General features: G+C 34.4%; 3 protein-coding genes across 6 annotated transcripts; all 3 read right to left on the reverse strand.

The window, feature by feature from the left end:
- Positions 1-4,534: 4,534 nt before the first annotated feature.
- Positions 4,535-5,303, reverse strand: LOC117916750 (protein EARLY FLOWERING 4-like). Its single transcript, XM_034832911.1, has 2 exons — positions 4,773-5,303; positions 4,535-4,668 (listed from the first exon to the last, which is right to left on the reverse strand). The coding sequence occupies exon 1, from the start codon at positions 5,162-5,164 to the stop codon at positions 4,787-4,789; it is 378 nt and encodes a 125-aa protein (XP_034688802.1). The 5' UTR covers positions 5,165-5,303; the 3' UTR covers positions 4,535-4,668; positions 4,773-4,786.
- Positions 5,304-6,021: 718 nt separating this feature from the next.
- Positions 6,022-17,521, reverse strand: LOC117916140 (SMR domain-containing protein At5g58720). 4 transcript variants are annotated; one of them, XM_034832008.1, is made up of 11 exons: positions 16,559-17,519; positions 14,855-14,880; positions 13,776-13,889; positions 12,579-12,664; positions 11,192-11,424; positions 10,217-10,293; positions 10,047-10,103; positions 8,144-8,211; positions 7,933-8,039; positions 7,720-7,790; positions 6,022-6,553 (listed from the first exon to the last, which is right to left on the reverse strand). In XM_034832008.1, exons 1-11 carry the CDS (start codon positions 17,064-17,066, stop codon positions 6,431-6,433), a joined length of 1,470 nt encoding a protein of 489 aa, XP_034687899.1. In that variant the 5' UTR covers positions 17,067-17,519; the 3' UTR covers positions 6,022-6,430. The 4 variants fall into 4 exon arrangements, 3 of the variants coding, with proteins under 3 accessions (XP_034687899.1, XP_034687901.1, XP_034687900.1); XM_034832009.1 differs by lacking the exon at positions 7,720-7,790 and having other exon boundaries at positions 6,468-6,553; positions 16,559-17,521; XR_004651516.1 differs by lacking the exon at positions 7,933-8,039 and having other exon boundaries at positions 6,533-6,553; positions 16,559-17,521.
- A 2,092-nt stretch (positions 17,522-19,613) lies between these two features.
- Positions 19,614-22,553, reverse strand: LOC117916771 (inositol 3-kinase). Its single transcript, XM_034832942.1, has 2 exons — positions 21,065-22,553; positions 19,614-20,191 (listed from the first exon to the last, which is right to left on the reverse strand). The coding sequence occupies exons 1-2, from the start codon at positions 21,920-21,922 to the stop codon at positions 19,904-19,906; spliced, it is 1,146 nt and encodes a 381-aa protein (XP_034688833.1). The 5' UTR covers positions 21,923-22,553; the 3' UTR covers positions 19,614-19,903.
- Positions 22,554-22,818: the final 265 nt, after the last annotated feature.

Below are 22,818 nucleotides of genomic sequence, written 5' to 3' on the forward strand. Positions count from 1 at the left end.
ACTAACACCCTTTTACAAGCATACTCCCCCTCATGTCGATATCCTTGAGTTGACGTATTCCAATCTTGTCTATTAACTTCTTGAATGTTGAGGTTGACAATGATTTTGTGAATAAATCTGCTAGATTATCACTTGAGCGTATTTGTTGCACATCAATTTCACTACTCTTCTGGAGTTTAATTCTATCTCCTTTAATGTAACCCCTTGTTATTTGTGCAATGCATGCAACATTATCTTCAAATAATATTGTCCGGTCCCCTTTGATAGAAGAGAGTTCACATGATTCCCGAATATGTTGGATCATAGATCTTGGTCCTATACATTCACGACTTGCTTCATGAATTGCTAGTATTTTTGAATGATTTGATGATGTGATCATCATTGTTTGTATAACAGATCTCCATAAAATAATAGTGTCATTATAATTAAACACATACCCTATTTGTGACCTACCTTTATGTGGATTTGAAAGATATCCTGCATCTGCATATCCAAACAATTGTTACTTTGATTCCCTTGAGTAAAATATACTCATATAAGTAGTTCCGCGAAGATAACGCAATATATGTTTAATATCATTCCAATGTCTTCGAATTGGAGCGAAATTGTATCTTGCTAATAAATTGACAGAAAAAAGTAATGTCTGGATGTGTACAATTGGCAAGATACATAAGTGTACCAATAACACTAAGATATGGTACTTCAGGACCAAGTAATTCTTCAATTTTTTTACAATGACGAAATGGGTCATTTTTCACATCAAGTGCATACAATTATTGGAGAACTTAAAGGATGTGTTTTATCCATATAAAAACGCTTCAAAACTTTCTTAATGTATGTTGATTGATGTATTAAAATTCCATTTGGAAAATGCTCGATTTGCAGGCTGAGACAAAATTTTGTTTTTCCAAGATCTTTCATCTTAAATTATTTTTTCAAGTAATTTGTTGTTCTTGTGAGATCTTCAGGAGTTCCAACAAGATTTAAGTCATCAACATACATTGTAATAATTGCAAATCCGGTTTCTGATTTCTTAATGAAGATGCATGTGCATATAGGGTTATTCATATACCCTTATTTTAGCAAGTATTCGATAAGGCAATTGTACCACATGAGTCCGGATTGCTTTAATCCATACAATGATCATTGTAACTTGATTGAGTACATGTTACGAGGCTTTGTACAATTTGCTTCGGACAATTTAAATCCTTCAGGTATTTTCATGTATATATCATTATCCATGAATCCGTATAAATATGTTGTAATAACATCCATGAGACGCATATCTAGTCCTTCTGAGACTGCCAAACTAATTAAGAAACGAAATGTGATTGTGTCCATGACAAGAGAGTATGTTTCCTCGTAGTCAATATCAGGTCTCTACGAGAAACCTTGTGCTACTAATTGCACTTTATATCTTATGATCTCGTTATTCTCATTGTGTTTTCGTACAAATACCCATTTGTACCCAACATGCTTTACATCTTCAAGTGTTTGGACTATAGGTCCAAAACTTTTCGTTTTGTTAATGAGTTTAACTTTGCCTGCATAGCTTCTTTCCATTTTGGCTAATCATTTCTATGTCAGCATTCTTCCTTATTTTGTGGTTCAAGATTTTCATCATTTCTTATGATATCGTAAGCCACTTGGAAAGAGAAAATATTGTTAATAATAATATTATTTCGATCTCATTTTTCTCTTGTGTATACATAACTTACTGATCAGATCTCACAATTTTCAGGTACTTGTGCTTCTTCAAGGGCTTCTTGTTCAATATGTGCCTCTTCAAGGGCTTTCTATATTATTTGTGTTTCTTTTGGGGCTATAGATTTATCAATTTAAACTAATCAGTCATTTTGATTGTCTCTTTTAGAGTGCCAAATTTTTCTTGGGTTCTCTTCTTTTGGAGAGTCACATCCTTTGAGCCGATAAGTCTACCACGCTTCAAGCATATCTTGGATTCATTTGTTAACTGTCCTACAGGGACATCAATTCGTGTTGGAGTATTTGCAGCCAGGATATATGACTTTGTCACTCTGTTTATATCAATGAATGCATCTGATAATTGATTTGTAAGATTTGTAAGATTTTTCAAATAAATAATCTTTTAAACTTCCAGTCCACATTGATTGGTACGAGGATCAAGATAAGTCAAAGTCGATGCATTCCAAATAATTTCACGTCGTTCTTCTGGAATTGGCTCTTCTCCCCCTAACGGTGACAAAATTGTCTCATTAAAATGATAATCCACACAAATGTCATTTTACCTTTTAAGTGTATAGGTAGACTAGTCACTAAATAAAAACTTCTGTTTTTATAATGTACATCCATACAATCTTTTACCCCGAGGGACCAAGTGGGTTTTACAAGTTCTTCTAGATCTAGCATTGTATAAAGTGTCATTAATATGGAATTAAATACTACTAGTGACATGGTATAAGCTCTTTTGGAGCCTTTAATTAAGTTTCTATCACTTGATTTAGTAACATTATCTATCATGAATGTTGTGTAATTAATGAGACGAGTTTCATCAAAGTAATAAGTCATAATACATTGTCATAAAGACCTCGTCTTTATAGAGTTGAAGAAATATTATCATAAAGAAAGAGTTATAATTAATGGAAAAATATTAGTCATTGATGATGACTCAACTTAATAACTGCGTAAAAGCAATGAGAGCATATATAACACAATAAAACAAATATGAAAAGATAATTTAAAGTTATATATTTCTTAAATAATCTTACATGTTTGATTTTGTAAGTGTGAAGCAATTTATACATGAAATAACAAGGAAGTGTTTCAATAATCAAACTAATTATAGTAATAGATCAATAATTTTATTCAAAATATTATTATGATCTAAATCAATGTGAAAAAATTAATTCATAAATCAAAATTTTAAGAGAATATATCATGATTTAAAGCATCTTGTTGTCTCAAAACTTTAATTGAAATACTACAAATCCATTTAAACATATATGTAAAGATATAACATAATATATTGAGAACTATAATTGAACATATTGTAATTTCAAAATTATTTTTGAATAATGAAATTAATTTTGGATAATGAAATTATTGCATTAATAAAAATACCATATGTGGCAACACGCAATAATATATATTATTTTATATAACTCAAAATTTTTCAATCATAAAAACATGCTATAAAGAAAATTGACGTGCAAAATCAATTTATTAGTCATATATTTCACATGTATTCAAGGAATCTCAATTTTCTAAATCAAAAAATTATTGTGTATTAAACAACTAGAATTAAAAAAATATTCCAAACTATTACCTTTAATACAAAAATATCATACTTTCATTTAATCCAAAATTTCACATTTATATGTAAATTTTTCTACTAATGACAGTATAACTTCTAATAATAGAAATTTATAAAAACCATCAAACACTTACGTATTTGTATAACTTGATGTACAAAATATTAATCTTTTGATAATACGTAAATATTATCTATATGCTTACTATCATAACTTCAAATTATAATATATTCCATTATAACTTTTGGTTATATAAATTTCATAAAGTTGTACAAAATTGTTAGTTAACAATTTTGTTTTCTATAACTTCTAGTTATAAGAAAGTACATATTAACCACTTTTGCATAACTTTTTATTAGTATAAAGAATATTAATTTTCTTATTTTCATAACTTCGGATTATGAATAATAATATTTACATAACTTCTGGTTATATAATATAAATTAAAAAAAAAATTATGTATCTTCTAGGTACGTAGTTCATTGAAGTTATACAAGAGAATTAGAAATTGTATGCATACCTTCTGGTTATGAAACAATTGTTAATAAAAATTGTTTTCCATAATTCCTATTGCGAAAGATAAGTGAATACGACATAAAAATTAAAAGCCAATATTTTTCATAACTTTGAGTTATGATTATTTTATCAAAACAAGAAAATATTCAAATTTATACATAACTTCAAGCTATGAACTATTTATGTATAACTTCTAGTTACACAATATAATTAAAAGAAATTAAAAAAATTAAAAGTTAATATATTTCATAACTTTAGGCTATGATTATTTTGTCATAACAAGAAAATATTTAAATTTGTATATAGTTTCAGGTTATGAACATTTATTTATTTATTTTATACTTTCTGGCTATATAATATTGTTTGATATGACTTTCAGTTATACCGTATAATTAAAAATAAATAATTAGGGATCATATACATAACTTCTGATCGTATATTTATAATTTTGTAATTTTCCCCATAACTTTTAGTTATAGGGATTACACATATTTTTCATAACTATTGGTTATGAATTTACCCTATAATTTATAATTTATCTCATAACTTCTGGTTATATGGATTTTTTGTGAGAAAGAAGAGATAAAAAGTCTTTCTATTTATTTGAAGAAAAAAATGTCTTTCTATTTATTTGAATAGAGAAAAAAAAATATTTCTTTTGTAGAGATTATTCGTATTGATAACATGTTGTAAAATAAAGTGAGATAAAAAGAAAGTAAGAATGAGAATAATAAAATTCATGAGAAAACTCTATAAAATTTCATTAAGGTCCTATACGTTAAGGAGTTACAAAAAGATATTTATGAATGATTATCTATAAACAGTGGAACCTGGAAAGAGGTGCAGTCCCGCCGCTATCATCCTTTCAAACACAAAAACATGAATCATCTCACACTCTAAAGCAAACACCGAAATTAATCTTATTCCCACAACAAAAAAACGAAAGCTCAGCGTCAACGAAATTACTGAAATTGATCGCTTCATCGCGATGGCGGTAGATTCAAGTCCACGCTCTCTTCCTTCTTCTTCTCGTCGCCATCGTTCTGGGCCCGCCGCCGCCGGACAATGTCAACGAAATCGGCAGACAGTTTGGAGTACATAGAAATGACCTTACAGATGTTGCCGTTAATCTCCCGAATCAGGGAGACATTCTTGACCAGATTGTCGTGAATCCGAGACTGCTGATTCTCATTAACTTGCTGAATTAGCAACCGATTTTGATCCAAAACCGACTGAACCTGGTCGAAGCTCCTACTCAGAATCTCCCAAACCTCAGCATCGCAGCCTTCCTCGTCGTCGTCGTCGTCTTTGTCTTCCAGGGAGTGACGGTGCGTGTTGTCACTGGGGCCTTCTCCCATGCTTGTTCGACCGTGGAGAAAACCTGAAGACTAGTGATCTGGCTTATATAGGTTATATAGGTTTGTGGTGGAGGCGGTTGTCTTTGTCTTTTCCCATTATTTTTTGAGCTTCTAAAGAAGAGCTGCGATTGGGCAAATGATGATTTGTAAATGAGGGCGGTGGATTTTGAATTTACCAATCGCCATGCAGGAATTTTCTAGCAAATGAAGACTGGCAGAAATATTAAATGGATTTTTGAAAGGATGATCAATGGTTGAGTAGTGAACACATGGATAATAATAATAATAATAAATAAATAAATAAATAAGTAATATCCAACGGGGCCGACCTGGAAACACAACAGCTTCGCGTGCATTTTTCTTGACTTTGACACGTAGACTCACTAGGATTTCACTTGGAGGTGAACCGCCAAGGAAAAGAGGGTGAAGGGAAGAGCAAAGTCAAATTTCTTCTCAATATTTAATAAATGATCTCAACTTCTAAAAAAGGATAAAAAAATATTGAAAAATAATTTATTATAAAAAATTAAAATTAATTAAAAACTTATACATTTTTTTAACCATGTCACCTTTATATAAAAAAATAATAAATAAATAAAAATAAACTTAAATAAATATTAAAATTTTCCATACACCCGACGGCTATTATGATTATGTCAACTTCCCCTTCATGATGACACGTTGCTTAAAATAATTTGATTTTAATTATGTAAAACATCATTTGTTTATTTGAGAAGCATTACAATTGATTTTTTTACTTTTTAAAAATACTTTTTAAATTTTACCAAATGCCTAATCTTTTTTTTTTTTCAAAAACAGTTTCTATACTAAAAATGCTTTCTAAAAACACCATTAAATGGACTCTAAATCCTGCTGGGAAATCATTAATGAGTCAACCATTGTACATAAGGTTAATGTATCCACGCCCCTGTCATATGAGTAGCTAAGAAAATACATTTTCTTCATAAATTGTACAAGGGGGGATTGAGCCCAAAGATGGCCCATTGTCTGGCTCAATCTTTGGCCCATTAACACAGAAGAAAAAGATCCTGTAACAAGATATGATACATCTGCAACCTGGCCTTCAATTATACTCTACATGACCTGTAACTCCTCCCTAGGGTTAACTATCAATTTTTGACACAAGAAAAATATCTCAGGGGTCTTGTAGAACCGGGTTGCAGCAGTTCTCAACGACTCCCTGGGGTTAAAACCACAAACTTTGATGCTGAGGGAGAAATCATCTTTAGTTTCAAATAAGTCGAGTTACTCGGTTTCACCATCAGATTCCAGAAATCTGAAATCTCTCTGTCCATCCAGCTTAATTATCACCGTTCCTCGATTCTCTTCACTCCATTCAATGCCTTCCTTTTCCATTAGGTTAATGACCTGCATTAAGCGAGTGGCAAGTTACAGCATCATATAGATCAACAAGCAGGCTAGTCCACGTCCCTACACAAATCAAGCAATCTGGAGGGCTAATTTTTAAGAGCATTGATAGAAAAGAATGTTGTTACTCCACTGTGGAGGCATATACAGTTTCACCAGGAGGCTTTTGCTAAAATGAAACCTGTACATTCAGGTTTCTCAATCTCTCAGCCAAAGGATGTTAGAAAAGAAAGGCTGGTGATGAATGGGTGGACTTCCCTACTATGCCCATATTGACCGGAAGATGGCATGGGTGACCACGGTATAATTCTTTGTCAAATTTTAGACGTAAATTGAACATTTATAAAACAGAGACCCTGGTTCTACTGTAAATAACAAAGCAGCACTTTTTCTGCGGGTATTGCATGACTAAAAAACAGTGTTCTGAAAGGCTTAAGGCAGTCTTAAAAGTGTTTCACCCAAATGAAACAAGGCATAGTAGGATCTTCTAAGGAATTATCATCATATTTAACTGCCTTTTCATCCTCTCCATCAATGTAAATGTCTACCCTTTCTTCTTCTTCATCCACCAATTACAGTGGAACAGTTTTCAGGCTTTAAGTAAAGCAATGGCAGAAGATGGAGGTGGCACAGAAACTCCAGCAGCAAGAACCTTTCTTTTCTCCTAAATTTCTTTCTTTCCCCCCCTTCCTTTGAAAGGGAGAATGGAATCCAGCAAAGCCCTATTTTTCAAAAATTAAACTAAGAACTTCACCCAAGACCCAAAATAGAATACTAAAGGTCCAAAAACATTAAAACCATTGAACATTGAGATCCAAAAAGGCTCAATACTCGGAAAAAAGCCATAGATATCTAAGGCTTAAGCCTTAATAGCATTGAGGCTTCAGCTTCAAGTACCTTATACTAAGGCTTAAGCCTCAAGGCTAATTCTTAACACCTCGCCCAGAGTCAAGCCTGGAGACATAAGCCTTGAAAGCCTTTTTAAACACTGCTAAAAACCACACATGAGAAGATGCCTCCATGGCTCCTGAATTTGCAATCTACATTTTTCTTTTACGACTTTGATATCAAACCTCCATGCAAAAGCTGACACGTGAAACCTATCATACTATTTTTTCACAATAATAAACTGAAATCCATAGGAGAGGGATGGCAGAAATCCATACCGATTGTTTCAGCTTTGACTTCCCCACACCATGAGACCCACATCCAGTGATAACCCTAAGAGATTTAACAGCTATGCGGAAAACAAACAAAATAAAACAGCTCAAATTTAATAACCAACAGCAAGTAAAACTCATTTGGCATGGAAGTGAGAAGAAAGCAAGAAGAAAAAACAAGAGCATGTATAGATATTAGGGGTTGCAACATATGCTTACAGGGCACATATACTCCAAATAGGAGATGAATTTTCAATAGCCTTATCGCTTGTTTGACATGTTGTCCATGTAAATCAATGGTTATCACATTTTTTATGCTCTTGTTTCTGCAAATTACTGGTGATAGCTTAGTTCAACTACTAATATTAAAAAGTAGAGGTGAGAAAGAGAAAAGAAGATTCTGATTTGCTTTGTTTTCAAATGTGCTAACCTGGCTTCGAATATGTTCTGGCTTGCCTTCTCATCTGCCTCTCGAGCCACTTTAGTTTGCACTTTTCCCTACCCAAATGCAACATGAAAATCAGGTTTTGAAAACCACAAATCCAAGTCCAACGATCACAAACATCATCAAGGATCATATTCAGGAGTCAGTATCTATTAGAATATTATTCAATTGACAGTAGCATAAGAAGGTAGATGACAATAAGCAAGGTTCAAAGTCATGGTATCAGTCCTGAGGCCCATCAGTCTCAGTATTTTGGATTGGTATCGAATGATTCGCAAAATATGTTAATTTAAGAACTCCAAAATTTTTAAGAGAATTGTTAAAATTATCACAAAAATAAATACAATCACATAGACTAAAAAAATTAATGATATATAGAGAGAGAATTATCCATATAGTGATGGAAGCATGTTGGAATAGGTTTAATTTTTTTTTTATTTAATCACCTCATACTAAATATCATATAAAACTAGTAAAAAAAGAGTTTATTTTTATAATAAATATGTTTAAATTAAATATGTTGAAGATTTTAAAAAATATTTTCAACCATTAGAAAATATCCATGAATCAGCTTTAAAAATATAAATATCATTTTTTCTATCAAATATATTCTAAATAAAACCATTTTATAAAAAAATTATTAATTTTATTTTCATTTGAATAAATAAATTTTTTTTAAAATATAAATTTTTTAGTACTTCTTCAATCCATTAGTTTTTAATTTTTATATTAATATTGATATCCTATTTATTTCGTATAAACCTAAATATTTATTATTATTTCATAGAATCCCAACTATCTATTTAAATACAGATGTTGTGAAATAACCTAAATACCTATCACCATTTTTTTAAACTCATATACTCAGTCAAAAACCTTTCTCTCCATGATACCCATTTATATCTCTGCTAAATACCCATTTCATCTTCTCTGCACAATACCCATTTCACCTCTCAACCGACACCTTCTCACATCATCTCAGAGGTTTGAAGGCATTAAACTGGAGATAAATCAATCATACGATGATGCAAAAAGCTTTGGTCTGAAGGATGAAGATGCAAACTGAGGCTGAGTCTCCGAACTTTCCTTCCAAAGTTCTTCATTTTCATGGCTTTTGATTTTCTCCACCGTTTATTTACTTAGTTATCGGTCGGTACCAATCTCAGATCTATACCAAACCAAAAAGGAGGCTCAGCAGGTATGCAGGGTGCTTACAAGAACACCATAGTGAGTGATTTGGGAGTTTGGGTAAGCACATCCATCACTAATTTACTAACCTATCTGACGAGATAAGGACATTAAAAAGGGAAAGAAGATGACTGTAGATTAGAAAAAAGTGCAAGTGAGTGATTTGGGAGTTCAAGTTAGCACATCCATCACTAACATACTAACCTATATGACAAGATAAGGACATTAAACGGGAAAGAAAATGACGGTGGATCAAAGAAGATGTGAATTCTTCTCAACCAGATACATTTTTTTCTTTTTCCTTTCTCTTTTTCTTTTCTTTCTTTTCTTTTGGTGAACAGTGTAGGATCAATTATCTAGTAGCACCCATATCAGGTCAATGGCTCATCCATGCCAACATAAGAATCTGTATGACAAAATAGGGACATTAAAAGGAGAACAGAAATGAATGCCTACCAGAAAAGTAGTGCATTCCTTTTACACTTTATTTATTTATTTATTTGTGGGGGGGAAGGGAGGGCGGACTGTAGGATAAATTATCCAGCACCTATATCAAGTCAACTGCACACCTATAAGGTGGCACATGTATACAGGTCATGCTAGGGAATGAAAGATAAAATTAAACCAAGCCTAAAAGGTGAAATTCAAACATGCATGCGTGCCTCTCTATTTGAATGTCCTTCCTGTAGTAGGAGCATACCTGGTCAGAAAGGTAAGCTGCATACGTCAGTTCTCCTTTTGAATATGCTGTTGCAGCCTACAGAAGACGTAAATGAAACAAGGTATTTGTCGCAAAATTAAAATTTTGAATGTGGTCTCATTAATGATTAAACAATCAAACTCAGGGAAAACACAATAAAACCATCTTACTTTTTGATAGCAGGATTTAACTGAATCCCATTGCTCGTTTGCAGCTTTTCTATACGCCTGATATTCATCTCCTTTAGCTACAATTCCAAGATAAGTTAAACTGAAGACTGGGGAGCTAGATATGATCCAATAATGAACAAACATACAATATTCTTATCAAGAAATTTATGATCTAATATTCGGGACAGTTCACAGAGAGACACTCAGCCAAGAAAGAAGGGATTTAGTTTCAAAAACTAAAGAACTGATACATATTTCCTTGAAATGGGAAATTTTTTCATGGAGTCAGATATGAGTATTGAGTGCAGATGTGTGTCCAGGTGTCGGATTTGTTGGACTGCAAAATGCTAGAATACGAGATATGGCTAATGTGTTGAAGTATTGAATATATACTTATTTGAAAACATGTTTCTAAAACATACCAATTTGTAGAATATCTATGCATCTGGGTTAAATCACAAATAATATTAATACTCGGATTTTCGAAAATATGGCAAATATATCAGTCCATTTAAAAATATTATTAAAGGGGCTACTTGCAACTATCTTAAATAATAAACTTTCTAACATATGGATTTTGCTCATATCAACCCTCCCTACAGACCGTACCAGATTGAATTTCCCCTGGGCATTTCTATGAAGCACATAGCTTCAACAGAAGAGATCATCCAGACCCTTCAGCAACTTCTTCCACTCCCTGGCCACCCCATAACACCTTTGAAAGTGTACATTGGTAGGCATTTTTTTTTTATATGTTTTTATTCTCCTTCCTCTCCATCACCAAGAATGAACTAACTCCAGAGGACGACATATGGAACATAGGTATGCCCAGTACAATAACTGTGTCTGAACACCATATTACCTTATCCATACCTCTGTGAACTTCAGTCAAGTACTGAATTTATGTATTGGAGATGTAAATAGGTGGAAGCATACTAACTGCTAATTAAATGAAACAGGGTAAATGTTAGGTACCATAGCTGTTTGGCTGAGGTTCCACAACACCAGAACGATGAAAATCAAATCCTTGTCCCAGTGATTCCATTTTCTTCGCCACATTCCTCCAATTCATGGTGCTAGGCTCTTGTTCAGAGCTCTTGGGAATGTTGAACAAATATTCCAGCACCTGTTGAGCAGGATCCAACTGGGAAATTCTTGGGCTAGATGGAGAACATGTTTCAGAACTTGCAAGAACCTCAGCATAATTCCTACAAGGATACAAAAACCAAAAATAAAGAACACATTTAAACTTTTAGGAACAGGGACTGATAAGTAAAATACTTTACACATGAGAAGAAATTTAAACTAGAAGTTGGTTGATAAGGATTTCTAAAAAATTTCTTCAATACATTTCCACATGGAATAGTAGTCCAATTTGTCCATGAAAAGTATTCAGGAACAAGTGAAACAGTCTATAACATACAACAAAGAAAATCACCTTAAAGAAAATGTAAATACCAACAAGCATATACAGAATTTTGCAGGCTTCTGAAGCTTATGGAGTGAGGCTAGCCTGAAGATGAGGCTCAAGAGACATGCTAGAAAACATTGATAGAGTCTTTATTAAAGTTTAAACAGAGTGAAACTCCCATGAGGATGCATCTCATCTTGAAGCACCCCTTATATTTTAAACATACCTCTCTTATACTTGACAGATGTTTGTGTGGGTGGGCTGGTGAGGGGGCACTCTATCACACAATGGGAGTTGAGACTAGCTTTTGAGGTTTGATTCAACTTGCAAGGAGTTGGGTGGGGATTTGCAAGGCTTTAGCTTCAAGTACCAAATGAAGGGGGGAAAAGGAAGTTTTAAACCTTCTATTTATTTATTATTTATTTTATTTTTACTTTTTTGGTAGGTGGGAGTTGAGTTCTAAATTATCTGCATTTCAATCTTGCTAGTTATTTATCTATTAGAATAACTATGAACATCTATTGCTTAACTCCATACAATCAAAAATCCAAAACATTCTGAACCAAAATAACTACAGGATCTAAAGGGGGGAAAACCCAAAGCACATTCACATGGATGAAACAAAAAACTCAATGAAAGAGGTTGAACCAACAAACCAACAGAGTTTATCAAGTTTATTGAAATGGACCTTTTTTTAAGTATATTTTTAAGGTTTTTGAAATCTTCTTTAGGTTTTGAGTGTCCGCTTTTTCTAAAGAAGGTATTCTGAAACCATATTAAATCCTCAACTTTTTCCTAAACTTTCAGTCTCAGCAGATCACCCAAAGTTCCATAATAGCACACTCACTACTGAACAAATGGTCTCCAGTGTGTTCTACCAACCAATCATACTAAAAAAGAATAGGTAAAGCAAAACAGTTGCAGTGGCAACAGAAATAATTAGAGAGTTACCTGAAATAATGGTCCAGAGGTCCTGCATTATCCTGAAGTTCGGATTCGGAAGAATGAGAGGTTGAATCAGAAGCCCCATCAGTTAACTGTTTAAAAAAAATTAAATCACTATAAATACAAGGTCACATTATCAGTAACTTAATACTTTCAGTCTTTTGCAATGCTTGTAAAATTAGTTCTCAACCAAACAGAGTACACTATACACAGAGTGGCCAACATTTTCCATTAGCATCAGAATGAGACTTTTAAACCTGCATGAAATGCTTATTAACAGAATCAAATCAATGGTGCAACATCGTACAAAGTTCTAGTTAGGCGACCATGCCTAAGCCAAAATAGCATCATTCATGTGAGGAAGTGGAAATGAACAAGTAACAAGCCAGAAAATTTGACAAATGCATCAACAGCATATTACAGAGTGCACCCAGCAAACAGTTAAAAAGGGGAGGGCTTAAGACAGGCCTGCAAACTCCTTTGTTAAGTAATTCATGTATCATTTGACAATATTGTCAGCACAGAAGATTTGAAGAAGGTCAAAGAGAAAACAAAGTCCTAACTTTCTTGACAGTCAGGAACAATCTCTAAGTACTTATTTTCTATCATTTTTACAGATAAAAATGTCACTAATATCATCTTCTATGCTGCTATTCCTTGGCAAATTGATATCCCTGGAGAAGAATCAAAGACCTCGCATTGATGGTTTCATGTAAACCTAAGTATATGAGAACACACTCATAATTATTATGGAATAGATCCCAGTGCCATAACCCAGGAAAGGGAATTAGCAACCGAGCTCACTGTAAGGGAGTGGATGCAAATCATAGTAGGTAAATCACTTTGGGGAGTTTGAAAGTTCCATAGAAACTAATGAATCAGTCACATATTGCATGGGATTTGAAATAAAGACCTCAGGTTTTCTATAGCATTAAAGTCCATTACTTTTCCAAGGCATTTGTTTAAAAAATGGCATCCATGTTTTTAAAGAATGACTGTCTGTACCATTTGATTAATTTGTGCCAGCATTTTTTTGTGTGTGGACTCAAATGTCATGTGATAACAATGAACTGATTCAATTCCATGGCACACTCAATTACCCCCTTAGAAAATGCTTAGTTCTTAACACAATACCCTATTAAATTAACCACAAATCACCAGTAAGTTTCAAAACAAATGAAATAAAAGGGTAGTATCACTTACATTATCACTGCATAAGAATCTTGTATCCCTTTTACTTTTTGCACTATAGCTACATCTACCATTCATGGCCGGCTCATGCAAGGAATCAGATAAAACAAGCAAAGCATCCAAGGCCTGAAAATTTAAAAAAAAAAAATTAAAAAAAAAAACCTATACAATAAGACAACAATATATTCTTAAAATAAATAATAGATGTATCAACAGACTGTCTATCTACAACTTCAAAATATTAGTCAGTAAACAGCTCTATAAACCATAATACAACAAAAGAAAGAACAAGATAAGAACACATTTTTCAGATGAGGGAGAGTTGTCTTAGATGAGTTTTCCACAACAAAGATCAATGGCACACCAGTACCAAGAGCGAGTTAATTCAAGTTGAAGACACCAATTCAAAGAACAAGAAAAAATTTAGAGAGAATGTGGGACGAAGAAGTGAGAAAAGACATAGCTGACAAGGAGAACATGACTCTAGATAAAAGTAACTAGGACTCCCTTCTAAACATGGAAATTAACAAGAATGCTCCACAAAGTGGAAGGAAATAATTGGTAGCACCACCTTGATATGCTTCATGACCGCATATCACCAAATCCTATATTACCACTTCTGTAAGAGAGATTATCCCTACACTATCAGATTATCCCCACGCCATCTCACTGTGTACAAGAGGTTATCCCTACACTGTTTGCATAAAAAGAATGGAATAAATAATCCTTAAAAATCATTGGATACAAGAGCTACACTTGCTTGATCCCATGATGAGATCTTAACCAAACTGCACACCAGTAGCAAAGGGGATATCCATGCCACTGGAATCTATAATCAGCATGGAGTAGGAGGACACCACTGTTAAAATCAGTAGGATCTAAAGGATGTGATGTTTCTTTCTCTAATAAAACTATTATTAAATAAAATGTGATCTACTTGAGCAGATGGTAATATATGATTACAAAATTCAATTAAGAAAAATGAAGCCGGTAGGTTAACTAACATTTACAATTGGCAATAAAATAGCAAAGCAGTGTGTTTAATATCAATTTAAAAAATGAAAAAGACCCCAAATGGATATCTATTGTACCTTGTCAAAATTGTATCCACATTGACCTGCAAAGACAAAATTTTCAGCTCATGAAATACACCACTGAAGTTCATCTCATGTACAAAATATAACTTTGAGTCACTAACATACACCAGGTATCAGGCAGGCAATGAGTAAGAAGCCTATTGGGAGCTTGGTAATAAACATATGCAAAATATCAAAGAATAAATCTATTTTTTGATAAGTTCAAAGAATAAATCCATATTAACCCATCTCACTTACTGATCCAAAAAAAGAAAAGAAAAGAAAAATCCAGATAGATTAACCCATAACAAAGACATACAAGGGTTCAAGAAAAAGAGACCTATTATGGTCTAAGTTGATAAGAATAAATCAAACTTGTGAACAGGATTGTGATATCAATTAAGAAAGATGGTTTACTTTTAAGTTTTAATATATAACCATCATCTTTAACCCACCAAATCACCATGAAATGGCCTAAATAAAAATAAATAAGCTGTAGACCATTCGTATCAAAACATAGCATCAAAAATACTAAATTCTACAAATAAATAAAGATTGTATCAAACTCTTTGCATTGGTGACAAAAAACAAAGAAAAAAAAATTCCTCTTCCAATTTGCTGAAATCCATTTTTTTGACCTCTACTATCTCCTTGGAACTGTCAAATCACATTAAATCGCCTCAACCCACTGTTGGCCTTCTTTGGACATGTCCAACTCACATCAATCAGCAGTTATTATTTTCTTCCCTACTGCAATTACTCCAGGGTCTTGTATTTCTCCCTACATATTACTTTATGCCTCATCTTTGGCAGCACTTAGCAGCAATCACTTCCTTAACACATTTTCCAAGAAAAAAAAAATTCCTCCATATGATCTCATAGATGGACCATCAAATTCCTCCACATGGATGACTTTATGGTCAGCAGAAGAAACCATACCTTGTCCAGTGACAACAAGAACAACTGACTGTGAACCTAGCATGGCTCCACTAACAAGATCTTAATTAAGACACCAAACATCGTGGAGCTTTAAAGAATTTTGATTGATACTTTAAATTGTAAAGGGAAAAAATCACAAAGGAAAGTTCTGTATCTGGTCAACAAAAGTGATGTAACTATTTCAACTACTATCTAAACAATGAAGCATCTTTGGTGTTGCATGGATTCAAGTATCCACAACAAGTGTCATTGTCTAAAGGCATACCACATGGGGGTAGAGCTCAAGTGTCAAAGCGTCTTAAGCGTCTAGGTTTTCTTCTTCTTTATCCTAGGCTATCATGCTATGTATCAGATCCATGTAAACACAGATATGTTTAATCAGCATGAACTTTCCTAATATCCTCCACTGTACTCCTATAGTGTTCTTTCATATTGCTCTATAACTTCCATACTCTTCATGTACAGGGGAATTTGCCTTTATCTTCTTCCCCTCAATTTAAATATACCTTTGTCTTCCCTGTGGAAGTCAGAGTTTCCTTTGGAATATATCATCCAAAAATACAACATCACTTACTACTAAAAGTTCAACAAAGTTTATCCAAAAAATGCCCAATTTACTAACAAAGATCGAGCTCTCGTTCTAACAAATAAAACACATAAATACAAACCCTGATCCTCTACCCAAGTTTAGTTTTTACAGCATAATGTGGCAGCAAAAGTTTTCAAATTTAGTATACTAGCCCTTACAAATGTAGTATAAAAACAAAGAGGAAAACTCACAAAGAACATCTCTAACCACAGCCATGCTCAGCTCGCACTCATCTCCAAACATTGAGCACAAAAACTGCTCTGCCTCCTCTTTATTCACAGGCTTTGCTTTCATCAAATCCCTCCTCGGCGGCTTCGACACAGCATAGTCCTTCCCCAAAACCGTTGAAACAGTCCCTGTAGCTGCAACCACCCTCTTCTTCTTCTTACCCCCTTTAAAACCCTTCTCATTCACCAGATCTTCACCACAATTCGCCTCCACAAACCCCTCCGACGAAGTGGCCGTCTGATCATCAGAAGAGTCCAACACCAACCTCCCTAAAATCTCTGCCGCCTTATTCAGGTCCTCCTCCGCTTCCCGATACTCCGAAGCGGCCTCGACGACAGAAACCGAGCCAAAAGCCTCCATCAAAGCACCGACATCCCTCCGGTTCTCGTCCTCTTGCTCGCAACCCTCCTCCTTGCCCACCGGCTTCCGCGGTCGCGACCCCTGCTTCTTCCTCCTCTTCTGGGGTTTCATCTTCTTATCAAAATCAGTGAAACAAGCGATCAAAACCCACAACCGGTGAATCAAAATTCCAGGGTTTCCCAAACCCTAGAATGGTTATCGACCAAATCAATCATGCCCCTATTCAGGGTTTCAGATAAAGAATAAGAAAAACGGGTTTTGATGGTTGGGAATAAATCTAAGATTTAGGATTCCACGGTGGTGGCGAGAAACGCGAGAGAATCCACCCACCTCGTTTTTCCGCTGACGCGACTCCACACAAATCAAAGGCCTAGAAGGGGTTCTACTTTTTTCCACTTTTTCTCTGGACCCAAGTACAGATTCTTGCCCAAAAAAGCTACGATTATACCACTGTAATAAACCCTATATTTTGGTTTTCTGGTTTCAGTGGGATGAGTGAGAGACCCAGCTCAGGAATGAAATCTCCATTCATGCATACAGATTGTTTTTCTTAGTCAACAGGGATTCCCATTCCCAGTACGACTCCTATTTCTTCAGTTGAATAAAGAGAATTAATTTCTTTTATTTTAGTTAAAATTTGAATTACTAGAGTTACAGTTGATCTATCGAACAACGGTCCTCGAGTAATTCCATATGTTATTAACTTCCGTTTTTTTTTTTCCTTTTATCCATTATAAAATTATTTGATTAATTTAATTAATTTATTTAATTTAATAAGATGAAAAGAATAATTGTGTTGATGATATAATATTATACTTCATAAAATTATTTAATTAACTTATTTTATTTTTTTAATTAGATGAAAAAATAATACTATAAAATTGATAATATGTGATCGAGTTGTCGGTCAAACTTTCTTTTGTGCTAATTTGATAACCTTTTATTTTATTGTCTTAATCCGATAAGGAAGAAATTTTTTTTAAAAAAAATTAAAATATCATTTGTCATCATATACTAATATTACTTCAAGTTAAATTACTTACTTTTATTTTCATTTTTCCTTTTATATTTTTGAAAGGTTGTTTTTTATTGTTGCATACCGATATCATGGTTGAGGAATGTGCGTTGATGGTGTTTGTATTTTGGTTTAATAGAAAAAGTCAAAATATGATAAATAGAAAAAGTCAAATATTTTGATTTTTTCTATTGAGTCAAATATTTTGATTTTTTTTATTGAGTGAAAATACAAATACTATATAAAAATCAAGTATTTTCTAAATTCTATCTAATTGTAGTGGAAAGAGGTTTATATGTTCTTCTTCTTTTTTTAACAAAAAAAAAATATATTTTATATGGAAAATAAGGGCTTTTTACATAGAATTAATTAGTTAAAAATGATTAAATAATCCTTAAATTTATGAATCTAAATTAATCTCATATTTTTCTTAAGAAGTAACTCATTTTACATGTAAATATCCTCTATCGGGAAGGACTTTTTTTTTTTTTTAATGGAAATTAGACCCAAAAAATAATGAAAGGTTAAGGGCATGTCTAGTTACTATTTTTGAAAACTGATCTAAAAAACGGTTTTTGTTCTAAAAAAAGTTTTTAAAAACAAATAGAACAATAAACATGTTTGAATTTTTATTAAAATAATAATAAAGTGTTTTCTACTATTAACATGATATTATAAATATATAATAATTTTTATATGCACGATTCATTTTAATTAAAAAAATGATTCCCTTTTAAAATTTTTACACAAATTATAACTTTTTTAAACAAATGATGATTTTGTAATCATGTACAAATATATTAATTTCAATAATTTAAGGAAGAAGAAAGGACTTGGGGGTAAGGGTGTGATGGTTGGGTAGAACTCACCTTTGTAGAAACACAAAATACAGCTAGAAAACATAAGAAAGAAGGAAGAAAAAACACTAAAAACAATATATTATTTGAATAGTGAAAAAACAATGAAAACATCTTTTTATTGTTTTCAAAAAAATTGGTTTTTGAAAAGAAAACACAAAAAATAAAAACACACCCCTTTTCCCCAAACACGTTATTAGTGTTCTTTGTTTTTTAAAAATATAAAAGAGTTCTTGAAAACAACAATGAAAGAGGCCCTAAATTTCAAATTTGGGGTTTTTGATGACACTTTTAATCAAATAACCCTATACCTCCGAAAATGGAAGCAAATGTAGCATTTGCATTGTATTCAAAACAAGTTCTTCTTCCTCACTCCCATCAAGAAATAGCTAGGTTTCTAGCTTTAAATCGCATTTATACACATAAAAAGTACAGAAAATACAGAAGATGAGCCCAACTTTATAAATGTCAAGGAATTTGAATCCTGGTGTTTCCATGCACTTCAACAAGGGATAGAAGGTGATTCTGTGATTAGAGAAGAAAGTAGGGATTTCATTTATTACATATTCAAGTTAGTTGGTGATGTGATGACTGATGTGAGTGGTCTCTTGGCTCAATAATTGAAGTGTTTAACTCCTTAGTCCTTACACCAGATCCATGGATTCAAGCCTAGCACCAAGTTAAATGCTGTGCAACTCATGATTGAGACAACCATGGGATATGTCCCAATGACTCATTACAAATCCCTCGATCATCAACTATTCACTGAAGAAACATTCAATGATATTTTAGAACTGGGTATGAAAGATTTGAGACTTCTCTTTCTTTATTAGATGTATGGTTAGCATTAACATTTCATCTTAACCAACTCAGTTTCTAAGTGTTAGTCAAGAATGCCATGCACTACATATGTGAAAGGACAATCAGCAGCCACTTGCAACCCTTGCACATTGAGAGAGGTTGGGGCTTCGGATTGAATGATCAAAACAAAATGCAGTGCTTAGAGATCTCTTTGCTAGCCAAAGCATAGACTTTATTCAGACTAATAAAAAGGGAGGTCATGTTCTGCAGAGGCTTCACTGTGTACCTTCAACTGATTGTATCGGTTCTTCATAGACGGGATTAAGTAGTAGCTTCTGCTGTCCAGTGTACTGGGGGATACCTTGCTCTATGGCTCTAGGAGGAGAGTTTCGCAGATCCCATTGACATTCCTGGAGGGGAGCAGCGGATGTTAGTTTGGCTGCAGCAAGGGATGAATGGAACTGCTGGTGCCCTGCCGGTTTCACAAACTTTAAATCATCATTGCTATCTTCACAGCAGCTGATGCTTTGCATCTTCCTCCTCTGCACCTCATCCTTAACTCTCTGCAAGAAAATGGAGCATTAGAAAATTTACCCAAATAAAAAACATGCATACCCAACTCTACAGAATAAAGGAAAGTAGTATAGCTAATTCAAAAATTGGAAGGAGACCTATGAGAATGGCAATGGCCGTTTGCTCAGTGTGTTTGCTTCAATACCCCAATAAATTAATGTTCCAAACCAATCCTTCATCAAGTTCTGGGCACCAAAACAATCAAACAATCCAAAATGGATGCAGAGGACACGTCTATGAAAATTAAAAAAACCTAGATTTCACATAGATGAAAGACACACAAAAGATACAATATCACTGGGATGCTATCTCAAGCCAGAGACTACAAAAGAGAACCTATAGAAACTGAACAGCCACATAATGCATTTTTAATTGCAGGGCATTAGACACCAAAAGATGAGGCCATTCAATTTAGTTGTCGTATCTGTCGAACAGACCATTTTGATCTCTCCTTTTCTTTTTCTTTGTTTTTTTTTTTTTTTTCCAACAACCGACATAGTTGAGGTTGCATTGAAGATATCAATCCACATTACACAAATTGCTTGCTTATTCAAAATTCAGACAAATTTGGTCATTCAACTAATGCTGATAGCTAGGTCTGATGTCAGAAACGACCAGGGAAGCAAAGAAACATTATGAAACTTCAGAGTTGTGGATTTTTCAACTATCAACCAGAGACTTTGAGGACGGAAAATAAATAAAAGTTAGAGCAAATTGAGGCAAAATAAACGTTCAATTGGCCACAACATTGTATCAACTGATGGCCTGGCTGGATAGTAGATAATATAAAACATTGGTCACATAGAATTCGATCCATAATAAACAATGTTCATATGGCTAAAAGCTTGAAAATTGAAACAGACCTGCAACAACCTCAATTCGAACTTGGGCAATCCAATTTGGCCTACAGTCATGGACCCGAAAAGGTTCCCCAGTAGGGCTGCATCTGGCACTGCCAATCCCTGAACAAGCCCAGCAACAAACCCGCCTAGAAAACTATCTCCAGCGCCGGTGGGATCAATCTGAACTGTCGGAAATGGTGATATCTGCATTTCCCCATCCTTCCAATACAAGGTACAACCTTCCTTCCCGTTTGTTATGAGAACACAGCACCATTTCCTCGCTTCCTCAACATCTACATACGGAGCTTCCTCTGCAGAGGCCTTCAAGAACCCAATTCGTGGTAGAAGGTGAAAGAACCCACTCTCTTTCAGCCCCACAAGCCTCACCGTCCCATCACTGGAATCAAACACTCGAATCAAAGCCTGGATGTCAACAAACACAACCTCACATATATCAAGCATCCGCTCCAGAGTCTCCGGCAATATCTCTCCGGCGACGCCAACGGCCATCCCGAAATTAAACCTCGACTCCGGCAGATCCGACGGTTCAATCGCACCACAAAAACGGACGCGCTTGAGAACCCGATCGCAGGCCCCCTCGCCGTCGCTACCCGAATCAAAAAAGGCGTGGAAGAGCGTGGTCGGCGAAGTGGGCACCGCAATTGGGGGGTGAGCCACGGAGTAGGCGAAGTCGGAGCCCACTTTGGAGACCAAATCACAGCGAATCGAAACCCCATCGAGGACATTGGAGACGAAGGACGCGGCGCCACCGAGAGTCTCCCCCACAACGACGTCGTTCCGGATCAGAACGTCGTGGCAGTAGTTCCCCACCACCAGTCCCCGCCGACCCATGTTGGGCTGCTTCTGCTCCACCAACATGAGAGGTTCCGCAAAGAAAACAAAAAAGGGCTCCAAGGTCAGATTCTACACGTTATGATATGAATATGAATGCCCCGAAAATGGGTGAAAGATTTAGGTTTTCAGAAACCCCATGAAAGGGGATGAAACAGCACGAAATGGGAAGAGGACAAAGCGATGCTTCGTGGGCGTGTCTGCGACTGAAATGCGTCTCCTCTGACACACGAGACGCGTCAAAAATGTTAGACAGTGATAATATATAGGAAATATTTGGTTTTGATTCTTGCAATTTAACAATACGTTGACGGAAATATTTGAGGACGATGTTGGCTGCTTTGAACTGCGAACCTTAGGAAAGTGACTGATACCCTTAATTTTCTATCATTTTCCTCCTTTTTCCCAGAAGAAACCTGTTCCACAGGGAATGCTAAAACACCCCTAAATAGTCTCCAGATTTTCTTGTTACGTACACAACCATCTGTCGATATTTTACATCCAAAAGGGTTTGTAAAAAATTTTCGATCGCACAACTTTTTCATAAGCCCAATTCAATAGTTTACCAAAAATAAAGGAGACTTCTTGAATAGCTTGTGGGTTCTCATGGGTCAGAGCAGAAAAGCAGATTCCTTTCCACCACCACCACTGATCATCTAATGTCAAAGATTTCTTTCACATTCTATTCCTTCATTCAAATTTCTTAGGGATTATGCTGAAAAAAAGACAACTCTCGAATTTTTCTTCAAAGACGCCTTCTTCTAAATATCATTTTTCTTTTCTCTTTTTTTTTTTTTGTCAAAAAATTATTTTCAGATGTATAACAGTTCATATATATCAAAAATCTCAAAAACTTTACCTCAATCACAAAGCCTGCTCATATTGCTCCAATCTGCCCGGAAAAATAATGAGAGGGGTTTTTT

This window comes from Vitis riparia, chromosome 6 (genome assembly GCF_004353265.1).
Source record: "Vitis riparia cultivar Riparia Gloire de Montpellier isolate 1030 chromosome 6, EGFV_Vit.rip_1.0, whole genome shotgun sequence".
NCBI classification, from domain to species: Eukaryota; Viridiplantae; Streptophyta; class Magnoliopsida; order Vitales; family Vitaceae; genus Vitis; species Vitis riparia.